The sequence below is a fragment of the Lontra canadensis genome, unplaced genomic scaffold (genome assembly GCF_010015895.1).
Source record: "Lontra canadensis isolate GAN:19392208 unplaced genomic scaffold, GSC_riverotter_1.0 scaffold3, whole genome shotgun sequence".
Lineage (NCBI taxonomy): Eukaryota > Metazoa > Chordata > Mammalia > Carnivora > Mustelidae > Lontra > Lontra canadensis.
The window spans coordinates 39,369,448-39,393,247 of record NW_022630997.1 but is presented as its reverse complement, the minus strand read 5'-3'; the positions used below and the strand labels follow the sequence as shown (position 1 = coordinate 39,393,247).

The following is a 23,800-nucleotide window of genomic DNA, read 5'->3' as shown; positions in this document are numbered from 1 at the left end:
TTTGGCGATACAAATCAAATGACTTAATATTTTATGTGCCCTTTGGCCTAAGCGATTTCACTTCTAAAAATACATGTATGGCCATAATTTCCTTATATTAAAGATTTGGTTACAACAGTCTTCATTCATAGTTATTAAGTAACAATGTTAAATTGAAAACAACAGGAATGTTCTGTTTTAGGAAATTGATTATGTTAAGTATAACCCACTAAACATAAGGCAGAAAAATATTTAATAACATAGAAAATGGTCATGATAAAATATTTTATGGAAAAACACAGGTTATATACTAATATATGATCCCTTTTGGAAGGGGAAAATATATCTAACAGAAACAAGACTAAGGTATCAACACTAATACGTCCAAGGGGTAAAATTATAGGGAATGTGTGTTTTCTTCTTTTTGCTTATATGTACTTGCTAAATTTTCTAAAATGAATATATATTATTTGTGCCATGAGAAAAAAAATGATCAAAATTATAAATTAATAAAAGAAAAAAAGCTTGAAAGCTCATGGGATCATTATGACTTGAGATATGGTGGGTGGATGTACCCTGTTGAGCTCTAAAGATCCTTAGCGTTATTTTGAGATCCCACTTGGTTTAGAAGTTGGGGGGAACTAAGGTTCTAGGATAGAAGTAACCAGATGAAGTTTACACATTAAAAGGAGAGTCCGCAGGGTGCCTGGGAGGCTCCGTCAACTGAGCATCCAACTCTTGGTTTCAGCTCATGTCATGATCTCAGGGTCATGGGATTGAGGCTCACTGCGGGGCTCTGCGCTCTGCGGGGAGTCTGCTTGGGATTCTCTCTCCCTCTCCTTCTGCCCTGTGAGTCTTCAGGGTTCCCAGGTCTCTGCTATGTCAACCTCCACTTTTTAAGGGCCACTCAAACTCAAAGGAAAGGTCACCGAACGCTCATACAGCTCTAAAGAGCACTAGGCACGTGGTGGGGAGGGGGAGCAATCAGAGCTGATATCCCACACAGAGGAGTGCCACCTACTGATTCTCATCCCAAGGCTCACCTACTTCAGAAATGCAGTTTCCTCTCTTCCTCCAAACCCAGCTCCTGCCCCTCCTTCACCACTCCAGGAAGCCTTTGACTAACTTCTCTCTCACGTTTGGTTATTTCACAAAGACATCTTTTTCTGTACTTTTTCCATTTTCTATATTACTTTAAACTGAACAAATAAATTACTACAAATTATGTATGAATTACCACATTCTAATGTTTAAATGTTTTTTTCAGTGTCTTTAATGTTTCCTTTTCTTTTTGGTCTCCATACTTGTTAGCTTCTTCGTTTCAATAAGGCGTGGACTACGCCAGCCTTTTTCTTTATTATTATTATTAATCAGAATTCCTGTAATGGACCCTCCCTTTTTACTGCCACCACAAGAGGTCAAAGGCTGTTTTGCCGCTAATATGGGGTCTCCTCTTTCATGCTGGATCACATTTCCAGTAAACTAGAGGCATGCTATGCCAGGGAAAAGGTAGACATATACATTGCAAGACAGTGATATGCAGTGGATACTAATAAAACACACAGAAACTTCCCCTGTGCTGCCAAGACTATAGCATTTCGTTTCCATTACATCAATTTTTTTTCTCCCCCTTTTGTGAGCATTAATCAAAGAAATGCAAAGAGCTCATTAAAGTGATAGATTGACTGAAAATGTAACCACCTTTACATTATAAACAGTTTCTTTATGTTCTCAGTGCTATGGGCTTTGTTTTCCAGCATTTGTCATGTAGTTCAAATGTCCTTTTACTTTTTAAAACACCAAATGCCAAATGGGCCCCAGTTGTTTGGTTTAATATGAACCAATGGCCAGTGTAGCAAAAACCAGAGCTATGAAATCCCAGGCAAACTAAAACATCCATATCTTAAGGGCACAGAAAATTAAGTAGCTGTAAGAGATGGATTTGCCAAGTGATCCAAGGCATTGCCAAGCAATTCAGGAAAAGCAGAATCCCATCCCCGACAACTTTCAACCAGCTGTCTCTGAAGGGTTCTTGAGACAGGACGCCTGGCTTGAGAGAGCAGCCCAGGTTCCAAACATTTGATAGTCCTTTAGCAGAAAGCACTGTAAATTTTTTCTTTTAAGTTTTAAAGGCTTTCCTGAATATATGTTTCTGCTGGCAGATGAGTATATAACTGGGATCAGGTATGCCCATACCCACAAATCTTCACTAAAGAAGAGACTGATTGGTGCTAATTTGATTTTGGAAAAGTCGTTTACACTACAATCAATATCCCTTGACCACAACCTGAGATGAACCATAACGCTGAGGTTTAAAAACTTGAATTCTGGAGCTAGACTGCCTGAGTTTGAGTGTTGCCTTGTTTGGTTTCTAGTTTTGTGATTTGGGGAAATTTTCTTAAATCCTGTGTCTCAGTCTCTTCATATGTAAAATGGGAGAGTAATAGGTCAGGAAGATTAGGTAAGTTAAATAATACAGGCAAACTGCTTACAACAGTGCCAGGAACAGAGTAAGCACTTCCTAAGTACTGACCTATTTGATGATGATGGTGACAATGATGACGATGATGATGTCAACAACAGATTAGTAATACTGTCAGAGACATGGACAGAGAATCAAAAGACATGGGTTTTATTTTATTTATTTTCTTAAACATTTTATTTTATTTTTATTTACTTTACAGAGAGAGATCACACGTAGATGGAGAGGCAGACAGAGAGAGAGAGAGAGAGAGAGAGAGAGAGAAGCAGGCTCCCTGCTGAGCAGAGAACCCGATGCGGGACTCGATCCCAGGACCCTGAGATCATGACCTGAGCCGAAAGCAGACGCTTAACCCACTGAGCCACCCAGGCTCCCGAAGACATGGGTTTTAAACCAGGTCAACCCTTAACTCCCTATGACAACTTAGAAGGACTCAGTGCTTTATCCAAACTCAGTTTTCCCATCTATTCATTTGAGGCAGTTAAGGCAACGCCCAATCTCTTCTGGTTCTCAAAAAAACCTGTTGTCCTAATTCTGGAGCATCGTATATGACATGGAACCCTGATAACTCTGGGTTAATCACTGGATATTCAGGAATGACCACAGAGTCATCCATGGGTCATTTTCCTGTTAAGGAAGTAGAAGACATAAGCCCTTTCTTCCAATATCCTAGCACACAGTCTCTATCAACAAACACACAAATGTATGCATACAAGAGGCACAAGCTAAATGCACTGTATCTTGGCAACCATGCAGCTTGCATATCACAACTCTAGGCATGACATCATATCCTCTTTCAGGAGTCACCCATGAGGCACAACCCTCCCATCAGAAGCCTACTCAGTAATAAGACAATCCAGGTTCATCTCTTAACGCCACAATTATTTGAGTTACTGCAACCACTCTGGTCCTCAATGTCTTCATCTGGAAAATGGGGACAACTCTAAGGTCCTTTCCAGCTCTGAAGTTTATGTCTCTCCCATGACCCCAGATTTTAAAAGAAAACCTGCATAGAATACACTAGCAAGGAGAAGCAAGACGATCTCTTTTCAGAGGCTCTAGTACAGATCCTGCCTTTCAATTGTATTTTATATCTTTGCCCAGAGAATGAAATTGCAGGGCCCAAACCAGTGAGAAGGATGTACTTTCTCCAAAGTTGCTATAATGGCCAAAAAGGCCATAAATAACCATTTATTAAACAAACAGTATGGGCAAAAGGAAGAGAAACCGCCACAATTAGGCCCGTGGGGCCTGCAGGCATGGTACATAACAGTAGGACTCTCTCATAATCCCAGCAATATGTTACCAGTTGTTCCATTTTCTTGAAGCTATCTTCATAATCAAGATGCTATCCCAGCCATTGTGGGCTTTAGAACTATTTTTAATTTTAATTTAAAGAGCAATTAAAGAAAGACAATGGATACTCGGGATAATAAAGTAAGTGATTAGCAGCATGCAAATGACAAAGGCTTAATGATAATACGGTTCTAGTCTCCAAAGGGCTTGTCAAGAGAAAGCCCTTTCTACATGTGGTTGTTCAGCTAATGTGTCTCAACCCACAATTACAACATTGCTGACACCATTAACCAGTGAAACAACATCACTTCGCGAAATCCTTGTTGTCTCATTAAAATGGAAAGGGTCAGGTAATTTACCAGCGTTGTATGTCTAGTTTTGTTGTTGGTAATTAGCAAACATTACCCAGCATGGACTCCCACTGGGAACTAGAGAAACTTTGTGAAATATTAAAGAGGAAAGTCTTTATATTTCACTAGAAAATTGAAAAGAGATGCAGTAATATTCTCCCTATCACGCCCTTGCATTTAGGAAAAGTAAGGAGCACGCTGGAACTCTTTAACTTAGGGAGACATGATCAGAAAGCACTGGGAAGTCACTGCTCAAATCAATACCCTATATCAGGCTGGAAACTGGCAGACAGGGTTCTCAAAAGGGGGTGGGGTGGGAGGACAGGAAAATTGCAAACTACATCTTTATTGCTCTTAGGTTTTTTGAATTAATCTTCTTGAAATAGAGGAAAGGGGCTATAAAAAGTTTTCTCTTTCGAAGTCTTTGTAATTTAAATAAGCCCCAGAACTGTTTACTCAAAAAGTTATTGATATATATTTTTAAATATAGAGATTGAGGAAATATATCCCAGTGCCATGACTTCCTGCCTTTCTGCTTCTTAATGAAAGCCTCCACAGGCACGGGAACCTAGACCCCACCCGAAATGCTGGCCAACACCTCGGTGTGTTGTCAGGAAGCAGAATGGTATCTTATTCTTTAAATGGAACTTTTGGAACATAAAACACATTCCAATAAATGTGAACAGAAAATTATGAATTCATTAAACTACTTTGGTATCTCGCGCTATATATAATATTTATATTCCGACTACTGTAAAATATGCTTTAATATCTTTAGGCAACTATAAGGACTTAAATATTTATAAAATGGCTAAAGATAAAGTATGGCCCTTTTATTCCTATATACAGATGATGTAAGGCGTGCAATCAAAGACAATAACACTCCCTGCCCATTTGTCATCTTAAAGGAGCCGATCACTGCACCATCCCTCGTGTGCCATCTACATAAGAGTTGTTGCCGACACAGGCAACTCCAGAGGACTTTGCGTCTTAAAAACTACCTAGAGTGCTATACTTCACAGAAAACAGGGCTTTCTGAAAATGGAGACAAAACAATAAATTTGCAGGCAAAACAGCTCCAAGAGGGGCTTCAAATACTGCTGTATTTATCTCTGGGACATCTGGGAACAGGAAGCATTTTGATTTAATATTTCATAACATAGAAGCAATTGCTTCCTTGCATGGTATATAATTAATGCTCATAAAAAGAGGGTTTTTTAAAAATCTAAAGTATCCTAAATGCAAATAAATAAATAAATAAAAAATGAATGAACGACACACCTGGACTTCCTTTAGAAACGTGGAACAGCCTCATATAATTCAATAAAAAGAAAGCCACCATGAATTTATAATCACCTGGGGGCCTATTAAAAGTAGGTTTATAGATTAAGTGTGAAACTTCACCCATGACATTCCTTCTTTGTCGCTATACCCAGGGTTTGATTGATTTTCAAACTTCCTCCATTTCCTTCTCTGCCGATTAGGCACCCACCTGCCTTGACCTCTCCCGTGCACCCATAGCTGGAAACCACCTGGAAGTTCATGAGTCAAAATTCATTTCTCACATAACTCACATTTTTATAATGTCCACGACATGCTTTGCAAACCTCCCTGCAGGCAGCCTTGGGAGGCGGCCCTGTCCATGGAGATGGAAGCTTACAGAATCAGCAGCCCCGTGTGAGAATCATACATGGTTACCCTGAGTGACGAGGATGGAGAGGCTAGGTCTGTGTTTCTCAACTCGCACTGCACCTTGGAATCTCTGTTGCCTGCATCCTATCCCCAGGGTCAGCTTTAATTGCTCTGGGGCGTGGCTTGGGTGAAGTTTAAAAGTTCCCTGGTTGGGGTGCCTGGGTGGCTCAGTGGGTTAAAACCTCTGCCTTCTGCTTAGGTCATGATCCCAGGGTCCTGGGATCGGTCCTGAGATTGAGCCCCGAATTGGGCTCTCTGCTCAGCAGGGAGCCTGCTTCCCATCCTCTCTCTGCCTGCCTCTCTGCCTACTTGTGATCTCTGTTTGTCAAATAAATAAATAAAATCTTTAAAAAAAAAAAAAAAGTTCCCTGGTTGATCACCACGCATAGCTAAAGTGGAAAACCTACAGGCTAGGCAAACTTATTGAACCTGTATGCAAATATTTCTGCATACAACTATGGGGAGGTAAGGGAAAGAATAAAGAGAAGATCCATCATTTTAGGTACTTAAAAGGATCCAAGACCCCTTCCCTGATTAAAAACCAGAAGTTCCCCTGGTCTCCTGGCTGAGGCCCAACATAATTTTATATATATTTATTTATTTATTTATTTATTTTTTTTAAGGACAAAAGAGGCCAAGAAGGGAAGGCAGGTATCACTATCACTTAGCTGGAGCAGCACAGGCCATCCTCTGCCAGTGCCAACTCTGGATACTGGCAGTGAGCTGTGTGAGGCCAAGCCTCTCTGCTTCACAGAGAACCTTCCATTGTGAGGGGCCACACTAGCCTATCCATGGAGGGAAAATCCCATGGTCATTGTCAATCTGCCCCTGTTTTTCAGCTCCTCTGTAAGCATCTGTAAATCTACTGCACCCGGACTGCCCACCTCCCAGAGATGTTTTGGTTGCCACCATTATTTGTTTTCTGTGCATATCTACTGACAAGCAGAATCAGTAGTTATTCTGGCCGCTAGGGACAAATGGATAACCCTCTCTTGCCATTTGTTATTTTGGGGGGCTGGAATGAAAGACCATAGTAAAACTATCCAAGCATAATAACAAAAATAGCTAACATTGGGGCACCTGGGTGGCTCAGTGAGTTAAGCTGCTGCCTTCGGCTCAGGTCATGATCCCAGGGTCCTGGGATCAGGTCCCGCATGGGGCTCTCTGCTCAGCAGGGAGCCTGCTTCTCCCCCACCCGACCCCCGCCTGCCTCTCTGCCTACTTGTGATCTCTGTCAAATAAATAAATATTTTTTAAAAAATAGCTAACATTGCTTGATTTCGAACTGCATCCCAGTTACTAAGAGCTTTGTGTCCATTCATTCAGATTGTCACGGGTGGTTGTGAAAGTCCTCTGAGTAGGCACCACTGTGGTCATCCCAGATGTCCCAGAGGTAAATACAGGAGGCCCCGTGTGGTCGTGAAGGCTCATCTAAGTAGCCACCACTCATCCATGGATATGGTTTATATTCATATTTATTACAGTGTTCCTTTCATAGCAGTTAATGGGCAAGTGTGTTGTTCAAACACAATCACATTAGAACATTTGTCAATATAGGAAAGTAAGGTGTCTTAGGAGTGACTTTCTCTGACTCATGTGAAGGTACTGGATGGAATAGAGAAAACCCTATGTCTTATTTTCTTCAGAGCAATCTGATGAGCCAGGTGCAATTTGTGTTTGCAGAGGAAACTGAGACACTGAGAGGTCTCATAGGTGGCAGAGCTCACATTCAAACCCAAGCTGTTAGCTCTAGAGCCCTCACATGCCAGTGTTCAACCTGATAGCAAATCCTGTTTCTACAGCTGTTCTTGTTTTACAAAAACCCCTCTGCGGCCATCACCTCTGTAGGTTCACACATGATCCCCAGGGTACTTAGGTGGGGCCACTTTAACGAACCTTACTTCATAGATGAAGAAATGAAATCGTACCAGAGTTTATCCAAAATCAAATAACACATGACAGCCACAAGGAGGATTTAAAACCTGGTCCCTGACACTACACGACTGTGTCGTCACTCTGACAGCCCCATTTTCAATTCAGCATCCTAAATTAGAGGGACAAAACCCATCCACTGAACTCTTCCTGCCCAGGCGTTCCGGTGCCATCGGCTAGTCGGCTGCAAAGAGAAGTGTCCCTCTTGCATGGCCAGGAAAGCTCTCTGAAAACATTCAAACTCCCTGGGGCAGGAAGTAGAGATGGTTTCTGCCCTTTACTGAACTTTGGAGGTCTCGGTCCCATAGCCTCTTCAGGCCTTGGGCTGGTATTGGGCAAAACCCCCTGCAATGAGCCCGGGCAAAGGTTGAGAATTGGGAGCTATTAGTAAAGGTGAAAGGACTAGGTTAATTTACTAGAGAACGTTTGGACAAGTCTGACAAGTTCAATGTCCTGGATCTTTGTAGCCCTTGCCCGGTGGCCAGCAGTCAAATGAATGGACAGTGACTAAAGCCTGGAAGGAAAGGATGTGGTATTTAACAACCTATCCAGCTGCTTTATCTCCTTTGAGGGCAAGCAAAGACAGCACAGACTACAAACAACAGAAACGGGGATTAAATCATTTGTTTGCTCACTCCACAAACCTCTACTAGGTGTGAGGTGCTGGGCTACACATTTCAATCTATTTGTGACAGTTGGTGGGGTGGGGAAATGAGTGAGATGATAGACCAGGCCATCCTTTTGAGGGCCATCCAGGTTAACAGTGACCTCACCACCTACAATCCTTTCCTCTGATACCCTGAGACCTTTTAAGCCCCTCTGTTTTGTCACCAGCAGACACACAGCCAAGTGCCCCTTCTTGCTTGGCCCTTCTAGCTTATGAGCCTTCTCTTACTCTGCCTCAGCCTCTTCCATCTGCCTGGAGACCCCCTTACCTATTGATAATCATTCCTATTTTCAAATTCAACTCCATTTATTCTAGAGCCCCTATCCCCAACCACTGCCAAAGCAGCCTCTGCCTTCTCATAACACACCATCCAGTGACATCTGTGTGGCTTTTCTATCTGGTAGAAACTCTTTACTGGAGATACGCAACAAGATCTCAATGACTACTATGCTGCTGTTCTAGAATCTGGGGGATGAGTTCCACTAGAACATTCCTTGAGGTATAATTGGAATACTTAAGAACCACTCATGGTCCTTAAGTATTCTATAAATCCAGAACTAAAGTAATTTATAAGTCAGTTGGTTTCTTTGCAGGGCCCTTTTTAGGAAAAGAAATAAATGGTTTTTTTTTTCTTTTCTTCATATGAGTTTTCAATTATAAATAGATGGATAAAGACAAAAATCCAGTGGATGATTGGTAAGGCTCATTTGCTGGCTCATGGCTTATGCGTTATCATCACAACATGTGGATTAAACTCATGCCTCAGAAAATTACAAATGACTCACACCAGGAATTTTGCAAAGTACTATGGAATGTTCTAGAACCCGTACTGTTAAATATATGTGTTCAAGTTGTGCCATACAACTTATTTTATATGTCTGCATCATTTCTGCCTACGGATCCCATTAGTTCCATGACAGCACAACCATGGACAGAGTGGGGACACTAACCTCAGCCATGGGGTATAACGTTCAGGAAAGAACTCCTGATTGACTCATCCTTATCCAGAATCTCATCAGGGAGGGCCCTTAGAGAGTCCATAGGATGACAAGAATTCTTTTACTTTTCTTTGGTTCTATAATTGCACTTTCCTCCCAAAGGACCATTTATCTGGACCATTTTCAGAGTATCACACACCACCTGAAATCCTAGGCTTTAGGGACTAGCATGGTCTGGTTATTCTCATCTACTATCTTTAACAAAAACGTCCACTTGGAGAGTGGGATAAATCAATAAAAGCTGGAAATATTTTGTAAGTGTCTAGACAACAGAAAGCAATATCCGGGTCTCAAACCTTCTACCCTTATGCTGGCAGCTCCAAAATCAAAACTGTGTTAACAGGGAAAAAGCTCGAACAAACTGCTCAGGGAAGCAGGCTTAGCAGAGCTCTTGACGCTTCTCACAACTCTACTCGTGTTTATGTAGCTTTTGTAGCAAGGAAGACGGGAAGCAAGAGAATCCCAGTATCTCTGATTGTTGGCGCAAGGAGGGCCAGGGGTCTACAAAAAAAGAACATTAAAAAAACAAAACAAAAAACAAAGAACCAAAAACGTCCCTCAGTCCCTGGGTGCAAGGAGAAGTTTAGCACATCTGGGGATGCTTTCATGACCTTTAAAAGCAGACATATGGATTCAGACCTGTTCTCATGAGACTAACATCTGTTCTCTTTTATGGAGTTCACCAATGTGGTGAAGAAAGCATGGGCTTTGGAATCAGTTTGGACATCAACTCCATGTGCTTTTGACAAGCTATGAGACTTTGGGCAAGTTGCTGCCTTTTCCTGGGCCCCAGTTTTCTCATCTGTAAAATGGAGATACATGACCTCTGCCTTAACAGGTTTATCAGGAAGATTACATGAGATATTGCCTATGAATGCACCTGGGGCATGACTCCCTTGGTAAAAAGAGCACTTACAGCTATTAAAAAAGAAGCATTAACGACACATGCAAGTGTTAAGGGGGAAAGCCTGATGTGAGGTCGGCGAGTTCCGCCCAACTCCAGCACCACTGCACATCTGTTTTCTCCCTCTGAAGCTCAGATTTTCTTTTCTGGCTGCTGTCCCAAGCTGGGCACAGCCCGAGGGGAGCTCTACCTGCTCTGTGTACAGTCAGAGAGAAAAGGCGATTTGGTCAGCTTTTATTTTTCATCCCCCACTTCTCCCCAAGGAAGTTCCTCATGTCTGGAAGGCCGAAAAACGTCCCCAGGTTCAGCAACGAGCCCAGGCTCTCCAGTCTCCTGTTACAACTACTCTCGGTCTGTGTTTCCTTGTTTTTTTGTTGCCGGGAATCTGTTATCAGAACAGTCGATGGCGGTCTGAAAAGGATCCCTCACATGGTAAAACACACTGCATAAGACAAATTCTCCCGAGTTGAAGTCATTTAGAAAGCAGCCGCATGTGCTGCTTTCCTGGCGTACACGTGCCCTCCCGGGCCGAGATTAGTCTCGCCCGTCCTCCGAGGAGGTGCACCAGGGCAGGCCCCGCTCTGGGCTGCTCCAGCCCTAAGCCCGATTTTCTTTATTGGTTAGTAAGCTCTTTTAATGAAATGTACTGCTCTTATTATAGAGGACTCAAAATAAGATCTAAATCACAAACCAATAAAAGAAAATTATTGGGCTGGGTATCTAAAGTTACTACCTAGAGGCTACTCCAGCATGGTATTTATAAATCTCTAAACAGTTAAGTATAATTGTCTTTCTGGTTTTGGGGACTGAAGCCAACAGCAGTTTCTGTTACAACTGAAGAAAAATATTTTAGCATGGAGCTTTGTTCATTCGGTGGGTAGAGAAATGGCTTCTCCCCCATGTCCTTTCAGAATTGAGAGAGAGTATCATGGCAATGAATGTTACATAGGGAACAGCTGAAAAAAATGCTTCTCTGGTTTCAGGGAGGGAGAATGTGTGTGAGGATGTGTGTCTAGGTACGTTGGTGAGTGGAGGGTTGGGGAGCAGCCTGGGTGTGCAGGGGTGAGGCTAGAGGGAGGAAAAAAAAGGAGGAACACTGGGAAGGATGGATGCCGAGGGCAATATGGGAGTTGAAGATGGGGTTGGTCAGTCAAATGAATGGAAAACCCAGTGGTGCAGTTGCTCACCCACTGCCTCCGACACCCAGACAGTGCCATTCTGGAAGGACGTGAAAGCTTCCACCAAAAGACCCATTAGAACCCCAATCCCACCAAACACCACAGTGCTCCCTCTGGAGTAAGAATGTAAATCACAGAAAACACAGATCCCCATGTAATAAAAATAAAAGACCACAGACCCTCAGTTATGAAGGACCAAAGAACTCATCTGATCCAATGTCCCTCTCATCACAAAGATCACGTCAGTGACTTTTCCTTGGCAGGTGGACATGTGGTGACAGAAAGCTCAGTACATTTGTAGGTAGCCCATTCTGTTCTGGAACGGTCTTCTCCTTACGTGAGGCTACAATCTGGTTCTCCTTCATCATTACCCATCAGTCCTGGTTTTTCCATGGAGCAGAAAATAAAGTGGCCCTTTTAGCCCACTACCCCCTGTTCTCTTAACTGCTTGGCAAGTGACAGCTTGTCCCATCACATCCCCATTCTGACCACCCCCTTGGCGGCATTCTTGAGTTTGTTAGTTCTTCCCTTCAAAGCTTCGTAGCTCTTGACACACTCCCTCTCAGAATGAACAAGATGAAACAACCACTACTCGAAATAAATCACATTTCTATCCACAAGGTTTATGCTGCCTGTCTCCAGTGATTACTTGAAACTTAATGCTCAGTGGTCTTCATTACATTTCATCCTGTGGCTTTTGTCCCCAAGTTCCAGGTTAGGAAGGTCTTTTCAAATCCTGACTTCTGCCATTTCAATAATTTCGAGGTCCAAATCCACACAGCCTCCCCCAAACACAAAAGAGAAGTCACATTTTCTTCTCCGGAACAGTAAAAGAATTCTCAGACTTTAGGATATGCCTTATGCCCCCAATTAATGCTGTCTCTCCAAGGATCACAGCCATACTTCCAAAGAAAAATGTCATTCCCTACTTGAGGCTCTCAACCTTTGTTGACATGCAGGCAAGGGAGAGCATCTGCTTATGTGTGGGTATCATTTAGTGTCACTGTGGGTGAGGGTCACGAAGGACTAAAGGAACCAAGGTGTGTGTGTGTGTGTGTGTGTGTGTGTCTGCACACACATACATGCTTGTGTATCTATTGGTGTGTTTGTGTAAGCCACTATATATATTTTTTAAACCTGATGACTACAAAAAGGCATAGAATATACAAAAATAAAACCTAGATGGGTGAGGAAAAGCGGCCAGGGGACATGCATTCCGGGTTTGTGACATATGTTTTCCCATGGAAAGTTGGAGCCCAACTCAGCTTGTGGATCCTCAGCTCCCACCAACATTTCTCTCTGCCCTAAGATGTTCCTCATTCTTTAACCTTTCACCTTGCTTTCCTCTTTTTGTAGAGCATGAGCAGTGGGGTGGACTTCTAGCTGCGACCCTCTTCTGGAGGCAGGACTTTATCTCTACCCATCTGCCTTTCATGGTCCCCAGATTTTCTGCCAAATCTACATAGAAATGAACCCTGGCTAGATCCAACCATTACCAACACCACGTTCTCCCGCAGCCAGACCCTCCGTGCTGAGGCCTCTTCCTATAAGTGCTTCACTGTCCTCTATCACCGAGAAGGAAGCTCACGATCACAACCTGTTTTGCATCTACTCAGTCTCTCAAATAACGTCCCCTTTCTTTTGCCAGTTCAAGGTTCCTGGTCTCCTGGATAACCACAATCCCTACTCAGTACCCTGTATCCTCTTCTTTCCCACTCCAAATGATGCTTCATAGGGCTGCCAGATCAAACTCCCTGAACCTCGGGTCCAATCCCATCATTCTCTTGCTCTGAAACCTGCCGAAGCTCCCCAGTGCCTACTGAATTATTTATAGCTTCATAACTCAAAATTTTTTTTTAAAAAATCCCTCAATGCCTAACCCAAATTTCTACCTCAGGTGTCCTTGCTGTCTTATACATACCCTGCATTCCAGCCAAATTTTACTCATTACTGTCCCCTGAACATGTCTCCAGGTCCCCCTGCCCCTTACTTCTATTCTCTGTGACTGCAGCCATCTCTGTTTCCACCTGCTGAAATCCCATGCATTTTTCCCAAGTGTCTCTCAAACCCACTCTCTTTCTCTTCCTGTCCCACATTAGCCTCCACAGACTGTAATTCTTTCCTGGTAATAGACCAGCATTCGGAGGCAGAGCTACATGCTTACAGAGGAGGCTGCATGGACAGGAGAAGGGTTTCATGCACCCCTGTCTCCGTGGCAATGCCTGGCATGCACAGTCTGGGCTCACAACAGGTACTTAATAAGGGTTTGTGGAATTGGATTGACACCTTTAGGACAGGATGTGTGAATCTGAGGAATGCAGAGCATATAATAGGAAAGGGAACCAGAGAAGACCCCTAACACCCAACATTCAAATTTAACCCCAAGGTTGAAATACACATGCTCCAACTGCTCGAAGAAACCCAAGCTCTTGAGGGGAGCACACAGCAGGCTCTGGGGGTGAGCGATGCTACTGTTCAATGCAGCGTGCTGCTGGGCCTTTCCATGGCTCTTTCTCAAAAGCTATAGTCAGGAGGAAGGCCTGTCTGCTGGGTAACTAATATCGTTCACTTACCACCATGAGACACATGACAGAGACAAAATGGCGGATAGAGCCAGTTGGTAGAAACCAGAGCCTGGTCTCCAGCACATCCCCTACCCCCTTTCTCTCTAGTTAAGGCTTTTTAGTCTCGGGAAGCTGACGACAATCCAGAAAATAGGAAAGAAAGAAGGCAGACTAACAAGTTGAGCCAAGAGCATTGTCCTAAAGAAGTAAAATAGTTTCAAGTTTGGGATCCCTGGAGACCCCGGCTAAAACCATCACTTCACTCCCCAAGGCCTAGTTTTCTCTTCTTTCCAATCAAAAGGGTAACCTCCTTACCACATACACCTCTTCTTAGGACCAGCTCAGGCAGGGGTTCCTAACCCTGGCAGCACATGGCATCATCTGGGAGTTTATAAAACTTCTCATGGCCAGGTTGTACCCTGGGCCACTTAAACCACATTTGCTGAGGTGTGACCCAGCCATAAATATTTTTTAGAAGTTTCTCAGATGATTACAATGTGCAGCCAAGGGTGAAAAGCAGTGATCTAAAAAATGCATATCATCTCAGTTGGCAAAATGCCTACTACAGAATGGCGGCAAACGTTCATGAGTATTAGAATTATTATTAGAGTTCTTGTTGGTGTTGATGCTACTGCTGGTGCTTGTGGTAGTCAGACAGCCTTGGCTTTGGACTCTGAATTCTCATGTGGATGAACGGTTTTCAGTGTAATACCAGCAAGCTCTGTTCTGGCTCTGTAAGGAATATTTCATTCTTCAAGCTCATCATATATTCCTCTCTCAGATCAAACCTCCCACACTTCAGCTCTCCCATGCCTTTGCCTCACACCCTGTTTGTCAACCTCATGGGGATCTAGTTCCTGCTTTGTTTTGGCCTCTTGGTCTGTAAGCCCCAACACTGGTTTGACTTTTCTATCCACCATCTTAGACCTGGTGGCCACTCATTTTCATGTTCTCTCAACAGCTCCATGGAATCCTTTACCTTCTGTAAATCTCCATCCCAGACTAAAGCCATTTTGTATGTTTTCTGTTGTTTCTGCCAAGAACTGCAGAGAAAATCACAGAGCTGTGTTGACCAGCCTCATGGCATCATCACAAATCCAACCCCAGATGGCCCTCACCAATGCTTACTCGTGCTCTCGCCTCGCTCCAGTCATCTCCCTTACATGTTTATTGTAATGTCTGCTCTGAACCTTTGTCACCATCAGTTCCCCATCTCAATTGTCCTGGGCCCTCAGATCTTCAGGGAAAACCAAACTGGCTGCTTTGTGAAGGAAGGAGAGCCAATAAACTGAGCTGCCTCCAGCCTCATCTTCCCCATCTAGCCTTCTGTCTCAGAAGGACAGAAGTCACTCTTTCTCCTTTTCAAGGCCACAACATCTTCTCATGCTTGTCTCTGTCCCTCCCTATATCATTTAACAACTCCCTCCTAAAGGGTCAAACTTTCCCTCTCAGTAGGGTGTCACCTCAGTCCACTGTAGCCAACAAATATGGTGTCTTTCTCCACATTCTAAAAACAAAAATGAAATCTTTTCTTTGACAAGATCCTCTGAAATATCCTATTTCTCTCCCTATCAGCAATTGAAGGAGTAATATATGGTTTCAAATTCTCACCTCCCATTAATGCTTCAGACCCCCGAATGCCAGCGTCTACTGGCAACAAGTTATTCAACTATTCTTGCCAAGGTCATCAACAACTTCTTGAGCATCAAACGTGCCTTTGTTTTTTTTTAAGACCTCATCTATAGGACTTTTTTTGTAGTATCTGACAGTGCTAATCACTGCTTCCTTTCAAATCAGTTCAGCCCAACACATTCCTATGGCATGTCAACTCTGTCAGCTCCTGTGTTTGAGGCACTGGGGACATGGAGATGAGCAAATGAAGAAGAGTCCTTGCCTCTCAAAGAGCAACATGCAGCAACAAATAATTAGGATGCATTCTAAACTGCTATCTGGAATTTATTCAACTCTCTTCTCCTTTACCTTTGACAGCATCCACTTCTACTTCCTTAAATTTTTGCTTTCAGCCCCTTTCACTGGATTCTCTTCCTGTGTTTGTCCCTTTGGTGCTGACATTTCCAAGGTTCTAGGTTTGGTCCTTTTCTCTTAGTTGCTTTGCCTTCTTTCCCTGGGAAATATCCACATGCAAGGTCTATACCCTGTCTATCACCAATGGTTTCCAAGTCTGTACCTTAAAACCTAACTTTATCCCTATAGCTGTATGTTTAACCTCTTGTTATATATCCCACTTCCAACTGAAATGGACCAGGACCAAATTCTTTATCATTTGCCACAACCCAGTGTCTCCACTTGAGTCCTCAGCTTATTTAATCACTTTCTATCCACCCAGTGGCCAACCTTGAGACTCATTACCAACTCCTTATCCTTGCTCATCCACACCTCCTTTCCCCCCAACTGGACTTCAATGCACACTTTTGTTTCAAATCCACCTCAATTCCTGCCTTGCCTTTGTGACTAACATCACTACAGCTGTCCTGTCCATGCTCACCCATCCCTTGATGTCTGCTGCAACTGTCTCCCTACATAGCTCATGATGCCATCTCATCCCAGGTCTAAACCATGCTCATATTCTTGCCTGCTACCTCTTTAAAAGATGGATTTAATCATCATCTTCCTATCATCGCCACCCTTAACAAGGCTATAAGCCTGAACTCTAGACCTGCACTTCCCAATATGGTAGTCCCTAGCCAGATGCCTGTATTTAAATTTAAATTTATAAATTAAGTAAAAGGGAAAGAAAAGCATTTCCTCAGTCACATTAGCCCCATTTCAAGTGGTCAATATCCACATGTATTCAACTCATCCACAAATGTCACCTCTTTTTGGAAGCTTAAGATACGTAAAACGAGGAGCCTTATGTACACTTGTATTTCTAGTCTCATCCTTGTCTCTTGCACCATAATTGCTCATGGGGGCACCTCTTCCATTCACCTGAGCCATTAAGGACAGTGAATGACTCAGTCCACGTCATCTTTGTGTTCTGGGCTTTTACGGTGCCTGATGTCTAGTGGACACTCGTGTATTCTGCCCTCTTTCTCTCAAGAGTTATCCTCCCTAGGAGATGAACCAGGAAGAAACCCTAGGATACTCACTTCATAATGTGATACAAAAACACAAAGGGAAATTCAATCCCATGCTCCCTCTTTTCAGGCACTGACTCAAGAGGCTGAGAATGGACCCTTCTGTCCTCTGCTCACCCTCCCTTTCGAGATCACAATCCGTTCTTGTCTTTTAGAACCATAGGGAAACGGTCTGGCAAGAGCCACTGTTGTACCGGTTGATTTAAATTGAAATGTTTTCCCCAGATAAATGCGTGCTAAATAATACACCAGCTCTCCAGCCAAAGGGAAGTGACAGGCGCTCTGTAAATAAAGGCACTTAGTTACTGGTAAAGAGCTGTAAAGTGGTTCTGAGCTGATGTTTGCTGACCAGCAAGAAGCAGCTTCACCTGCTTTATATAATTGTCACCGCAGTCTTGCCTGCTGTATATTAAAACTGCATCTCATAGACCCAACTGTCACATCGGATATACCATCCAGCATGGGGTAGGCCACCTCTCCCTGTGATTGTTTTTGACAACTGGGCTTCACATCTCAGATCTTTCAGAAAGTGTCTGGTCTAGAATCCCTAGGCTGGGTCAGTTCTGACACCATGTGGGCTAGAACAGTGACGCCAAAAGGCAATGTTAATAGAGGAGAAGGAAAAGAGGTTTTGTTGGTCTTGGAAACCAAGCAATGCACGGTGGCAAGTGTCTGAACACAGATCTCAACAAAGAGCCTACCTCCTCAGTGTTAAGACCCATTTTGCACATTACACTGAATCATGTTAGAAAAACATGCCATAAAAATGCATAGATATTTTGGCCCTGAAGCACACATTTGTCCTGAGTCCTGTTGGGTTCGGGAGAGATGGTCATATAGCTCTCAAGACAAAGCAAAGGAGGGGATTTTATAAGGACTGCAGAATAAATCATGATGAAAACTGGGGAGCAGTGGCCAGAAACCTCTGTTGTTATCACTCAGGGGAAGTTAGATTTGCTTCCCCCAATGAAAAGAGGAACACAAAATCATTTTGTACTCTGTAATTCCAATTCACCTGCAGTGTGGGGATGACAAATGCCTAGAGGAAGGGTGGTGAGAATTTCAGGCCAATGAGCATCCCTGCTGGTCCAGAGGGTCTCAAGGAGAGACACAGCGACAGGGAAGCCTGGTTTGTCCCTTGAGCCCTATGGGCTGGGACAAACCCAAGGAGTGGGATGCCTGATGGGCAGCCCAAGGTGAAAACAGAGAACTCACCCATCAGAGGGAAAGTCATTTCCTGGGCTGATGGCCACCGCTTTGGAAAGTCAGAGTGTCCCCAGAGGAGAGTGTTAGAAACCAAGGACGAGAGAAGAGCAGACAGAGCAAGAAAACAAGGGGAAATGTGGGCTCAGTGTGCCTATAGTTCTCGCAGTCTCTCACTGAGAGCAGAACGGGCTGCTTGCCGGCTGCTGGAGGCCTGAGCCCCATTCCACTGCGGACCAAGAGTCTGAAAATTGCCACGAGCCCTAAGATACATCCTCTGCCTTCTTTTGGCCCATGCTCACCTGCACGCATGTGTATGTGCGTGTGTGTATGAGTGTGTGTTTGCGGTGCCCATCTGTCTCTCTCTCTCTCTTTTTTTGGGGGGGGGGCAAGAAAATAAGCTCCCTTTCCCTTTCTTTGTTATCTCCCACCAAAACCTATTTTCCTTGCTTATTCCTATACTAAAGGGAAGGCTTTTGAGAACTGGGTATGTGCAGAGAGGAGGAAACACATTTTTACCAGTTTGGCCATTATATAGGACCTAAGAGGCTGGGGTCTGGTTTCTGAGAGCTGGAAGGAACACCAACATCAGATACACATGTAACTCAATTGTGCATTGAGATTCTGATCTATGGACCTTGACAATTCCAATTATTGAATTGGGAGAAAACAGACATGTATTTTCCTGCCCCTCCTGCTCAACTCCATCTCCCCCACCCCCGAAGGGAGTGTTTCTCCTGCTCCCGCTTCTTTCCATTCCCCTTGCTAGCTCCTGCCAGGAGAAGAGGAGCATCTGATCAGGTCAGTCAGCATGTTCACTGGGCCAGGTTTTGTTAGCGTGCAAATTATTGTGCCTTAAAGCAGTGCACACAAGTCACCTGGGGACCCCGTTAGAATGCAGATTCGGACGCAGGAGGTTTGGGATGGGCGTGAGAGGCTGCATCTCTAACAAGCTCCTCAGGGGATGCCCGTGCTGAGAGGACACGCATGGAAGAATGGTACTTAAAGGCAGGAACCACATGTGGCTTGCCTCTTCCACTTCCTAGAAGGTCAGCTTACTGTCTCCTCACATCGTCAGTCACCTGCGGTCCCTGCATAGGGAGGGCAGGCAGGAGGCAGGCTTTAGCTCTCCAGGACACAGTGGGGTAGGTGAGACTCTCTTTCAGAGCCTTTACATATCGCCCTGCATCCTGGCTGAGCAGGTGGATTCCAAGATTTAGATTTGGGGGAGAGGCAAGGGATAGTGGCGTGGAGAGGTCAAAACCAGGCTTCAGACTGGATCAGTGAGGGTTACCTCGAGCCACTCCTAATAGACACATGAAAAATGCTCCCCATCCCTCGGCATCAGGGAGATACAAATCAAAACCACAGCGAGATACCACCTCACACCGGTTAGAATGGCTAAAATGAACTCAGGCAACGACAGATGCTGGTGAGGATGCGGAGAAAGGGGGACCCTCCTGCACTGTTGGTGGGAATGCAAGCTGGTGCAGCCACTCTGGAAAACAGTATGGAGGTTCCTCAGAAAGTTGAAAATAGAGCTACCCTATGACCCAACGATTGCACTGCTGGGTATTTACCCTAAAGATACAAACATAGTGATCCAAAGGGGCACGTGCACCTGAATGTTTATAGCAGCAACGTCCACAATAGCCAAATTACGGAAAGAGCCTAGATGTGCATCCACTGGTAAATGGATAAGGAAGAAGTGGTATAGATGTGCAATGGAATATTACTCAGCCGTCAAAACGAATGAAATCTTGCCATTACAACACCATGGACAGAACTAGAGGGTATTAAGCTAAGCGAAATAAGCCAGTCAGAGAAAGACAAATATATCATTTCACTCGTGAGGAATATAAGAAACAAAACAGATGAACATAGAGGAAGGAAGGATAAATAAAGTAAGGTAAAAACGGAGAGGGAGGCAAACCATTAGAGACTATAGCTAAGAGAACAAAGAAATTGAGGGTCACTGAGGGGGAGGTAGTGGGGGGGGGTGGCACAACTTGGTGATGGGCATTAAGGAGGGCACTTGGGAAGGGCACTGAGTGTTATATTTAAAGTGATGAGTCCCTAAATTCGACCCCTGAAACCAATACTACTCTTTAAGTTAACTAACTTGAATTAAAAAAAAAAAAAAATGAAGACTAGAAGCCACTCTATGCCAAATATTAAGAAAATTAGATGTTGATGCAACCATTGGAAGGGCTGTAGGAACAAAAGTTAAAGAGGCCACCAGTGGCTGTTTCACTTGCAACATGAGGTGGAAGTTTCCACAGGAGATGCGGGAGACCTCAAGGCACCTCGACGAAGGCCACAGCAGCCCCCTCAGTCCCTAGGAGCGAAGCCAGTGATGCCGAGAAAAACTCCCCTAAGAGCCGCTTTGAACCTCGTATCTGCCCAGGATCGGGCTGCCACTGCCTCCAAAGAACGAAGGCCTCTTTGCCTTTTCCAAATTTCAGATCTCATCCCTGGGCACCCCCTCCTTGCCAGACACTGGTCCAGAACTGTGCAGTGAAGGGGATTCTAGGAATGGCACTGTTGAGCAGCTGCGGGAAGGAGGTGGTCCTGAGCTGACAGAGGACCACGCACGGGCAGCCTGATGGGTCTGAGAGGCCTCACGGAGCTGAGCTCTCCCCTGCAGGGGACACGGCGCTTCCCACCCCAGCAGCTCTAGCGCTAGTTCTCACGGGCCGCGCTCCCTCCACCTTAGGGCCTGGAATGATGGGATTCGGGCCCCCATCAGGTCCCCAGGGCCTCCCATCCGGTGGAACACTTACAGCAACGATCCTGCAGTTCACGGCAAGCCTGCACTGAGGCCCCGCGTCCCATCCTGCGGAGGCCCTGATGACTGAGGCTGTTTGTCACAAGGTTTGGCTGTGCTGCCTCTCTGAGACTTCTAGATGACATCTTTACTAGCAGCTATCTGCCCAGGATCCCAGAGAGAATGACAAGGAAGGCAGAGGCAGAGCAGAGAAGGCAGACGTGAATCATTTAACTGTCATGCCTCCTGTAGAGAACGTGCGGCCTGATGAGTGCCAACTCTAGCTAAATGACTTCTCGTGTCCATATTGTCCCCACTGTCCAGGGGTCACCGTCCGTGGGTCGGCATATAACAGAGTAAAGCTTCACATCCCCGTGCAGCAATAACAATGGCAAAGCTTAACACAGCTCAAGGGCAAAGACATATACTGGAGAAGAACATGAAGAATTCTCCTGGCAGAATCTTTCCAGGGCCTGATGCTAAGCAGGTGATCCTGGTCACCAAGCCACCATTCGGGAAGACCGCGGGGGTGGCAATTGAAAGGCTGCTTTCCTCTCTGGGACGGCAACCTATTCCGGATATGGGTGTTCAAGGTCTCAAGCCTGTTTCCCAGGATGGTAAGAAGAGGCAGCTGATGCCCCTTTGAAAGCCATCCCAGCGACGGCGGGTTTCACTGCCAGGCAGGCTGCTGTGAGCCTCTTTGAATTACAGAGTGAAGGATATCCCTCTTGCCAGGCCCTGTCCCCTGTAGGCACATCGGAGAAGTATTACAGGCTGTCCTTACCTTGGGAATTAGCCTGCAAGACCCCGATGCTGTCATCAAACTGCATAGATTTGATGTTGAGTGACGCCAAGATGCATTCCTTGTCCTGCAGCGAAGTATCATCAATATTATTCTGATTGGCTGACAGGATAACGCACATGTCACAGAGGTTGATGTTGACGGCCCTTAAATCAGCCCGACTTAATGGCGTACCCTTTGGCATAGAAGAAGGGGAAAAAAAAAAAAAAAAGAAGAAGAAGCCAAAGTGAGTACGAGGGACAAGAGGGAAAGAGGGGAGGAAAAAAAAATAAAAACAAATTAAGGATCGAGCCAGAGCTTTGGGAAATTATTTAACAAGTATCTTTTTTATGCCTTGACATTAAGCTGGCCTAACTACATTCAAGGGAATAGGAGCTGTGTGCTAATCTAAAGGGTAGTCAGTGCTGATGGCGGCATTTCAGGCTTGCTCTCTACACTCCATCAAGCCGTTGCTAACAAACGAGGGAGAGGAATAATGCCAGGGTCCTACATCTTCTTCCTGCCTAGAAATTGTCTTGATTTAGGAAACTGTCCTGTGGCAACCTCTGGCTTTCAGAACCTAACGAGAGGGTGGGTTTTAAATGCCTGTTTATTTAATAGCAGGTCACTTCTGTCTCAGGCAAAACAACGCAGCTCCAACTAGAATTTCCAATGCAGCCAAGGGGAAATAGCCAGCGAGCACGGTGTGATCCAGGTGGGGGTGGGGGTTGCTGGTGGTGCCGCTTATTAACCTGGAGGACGTGGGAGGGTTGGAAGGAATGTGCATCTTGCAAAGGTGCGGGGAGAGGAGTTAAGCTTCGAGTCAAATGATTGTATTGCATATTTTCAGCAAGAAAACAAAACAAAACAGAGGGGAGCCTCGGTGGCTCAGTCAGCTGAGCATCCCGCTCTTGGTTCGGGCTCAGGTCCTGATCTCCAGGTCGTGAGATTGAGCCCTTGGCTCCGCACTGTACATGGAGCATGTTTAAGATTCTTTCTTCCTTTCCCTCTGCACTCCCTCCTGTTCTCCTTCTCAAAACAAACAAACAAAACCAAAACCAAAAAAACAAAACAAAACAAAACAAAAACGAGAAAATTCCCTAATTGACCAACAACATAGGGATGGTTGAATACTGCACTGGCCATACAATCAAGGGAAATGTATGCAGTGGGTAAAGAGATCAAAACAGTTCTCCACGTGGCATAGCCTTGGAAGGATCTCTGAAACAGTGGGATAAGTAAGGGGGGGAAAACCCACAAAAAACCAAGTTCTAGATAATTCAGAAAGTCTGATTTCATTTATGTAAAAAGGAACCCACAACATAAAAGTATATATTCATGAATATGCTTATAAATGCACGTACCTTTCGAGAGAAATTTCAGAAAAAATATACACTAAATTAATAATAGTAATTACCTCTAGGGAGGAGAATAAGATTGGGTTTAAAGGAAAAAGTTTGTTTTTGACTTCACATACTTCTGTCTCATTTGAATATTTTAGAACAAGGATGTATTTGTATTTTACCAGTGTAATTAAAAATAAATAAGCCAGTAAACAGATTTTTTTTAATCCTATAACAACAAAAAGCACTGGGCGGGTGGGGGGGCGGGGGGTTGGGGAACAGAGCAAGGAGGTAATGACAGAGAGGTAGATAACACAAGCTCAGGATTAGTGGTAGAGGGGAGAGGTGTGACCTCCGCATGCTCTGTGTCCCTAGGAGGGATCATAGCAGAACGGATCAGGCCATCCCATGTCGGGGTTCCCCGGGGCCATAGGACCTCATTCTAGAGTTCACAAACTTGGTTTTCCAGCCTGAAACCAGCTTCTGCTTTGCCTACATGGAGCTCTGAGTTGCCTTCAACTCACTGACTGTATTGGGGGGTGGGGGTTCTGCCCACCACCAGATAT

The 23,800-nt window shown here is 44.5% G+C and overlaps 1 protein-coding gene across 35 annotated transcripts in view; it reads right to left on the bottom strand.

The window, feature by feature from the left end:
* KCNMA1 (potassium calcium-activated channel subfamily M alpha 1) overlaps positions 1 to 23,800 on the bottom strand; it is a 717,583-nt gene that overhangs the window by 47,695 nt on the left and 646,088 nt on the right. For all 35 annotated transcript variants that reach the window (XM_032839333.1, XM_032839342.1, XM_032839358.1 and 32 more), the window contains one exon: positions 21,895 to 22,087. In XM_032839333.1, the coding sequence (XP_032695224.1) occupies positions 21,895 to 22,087 (193 nt within the window). The remainder of the gene's footprint in view (positions 1 to 21,894; positions 22,088 to 23,800) is intronic.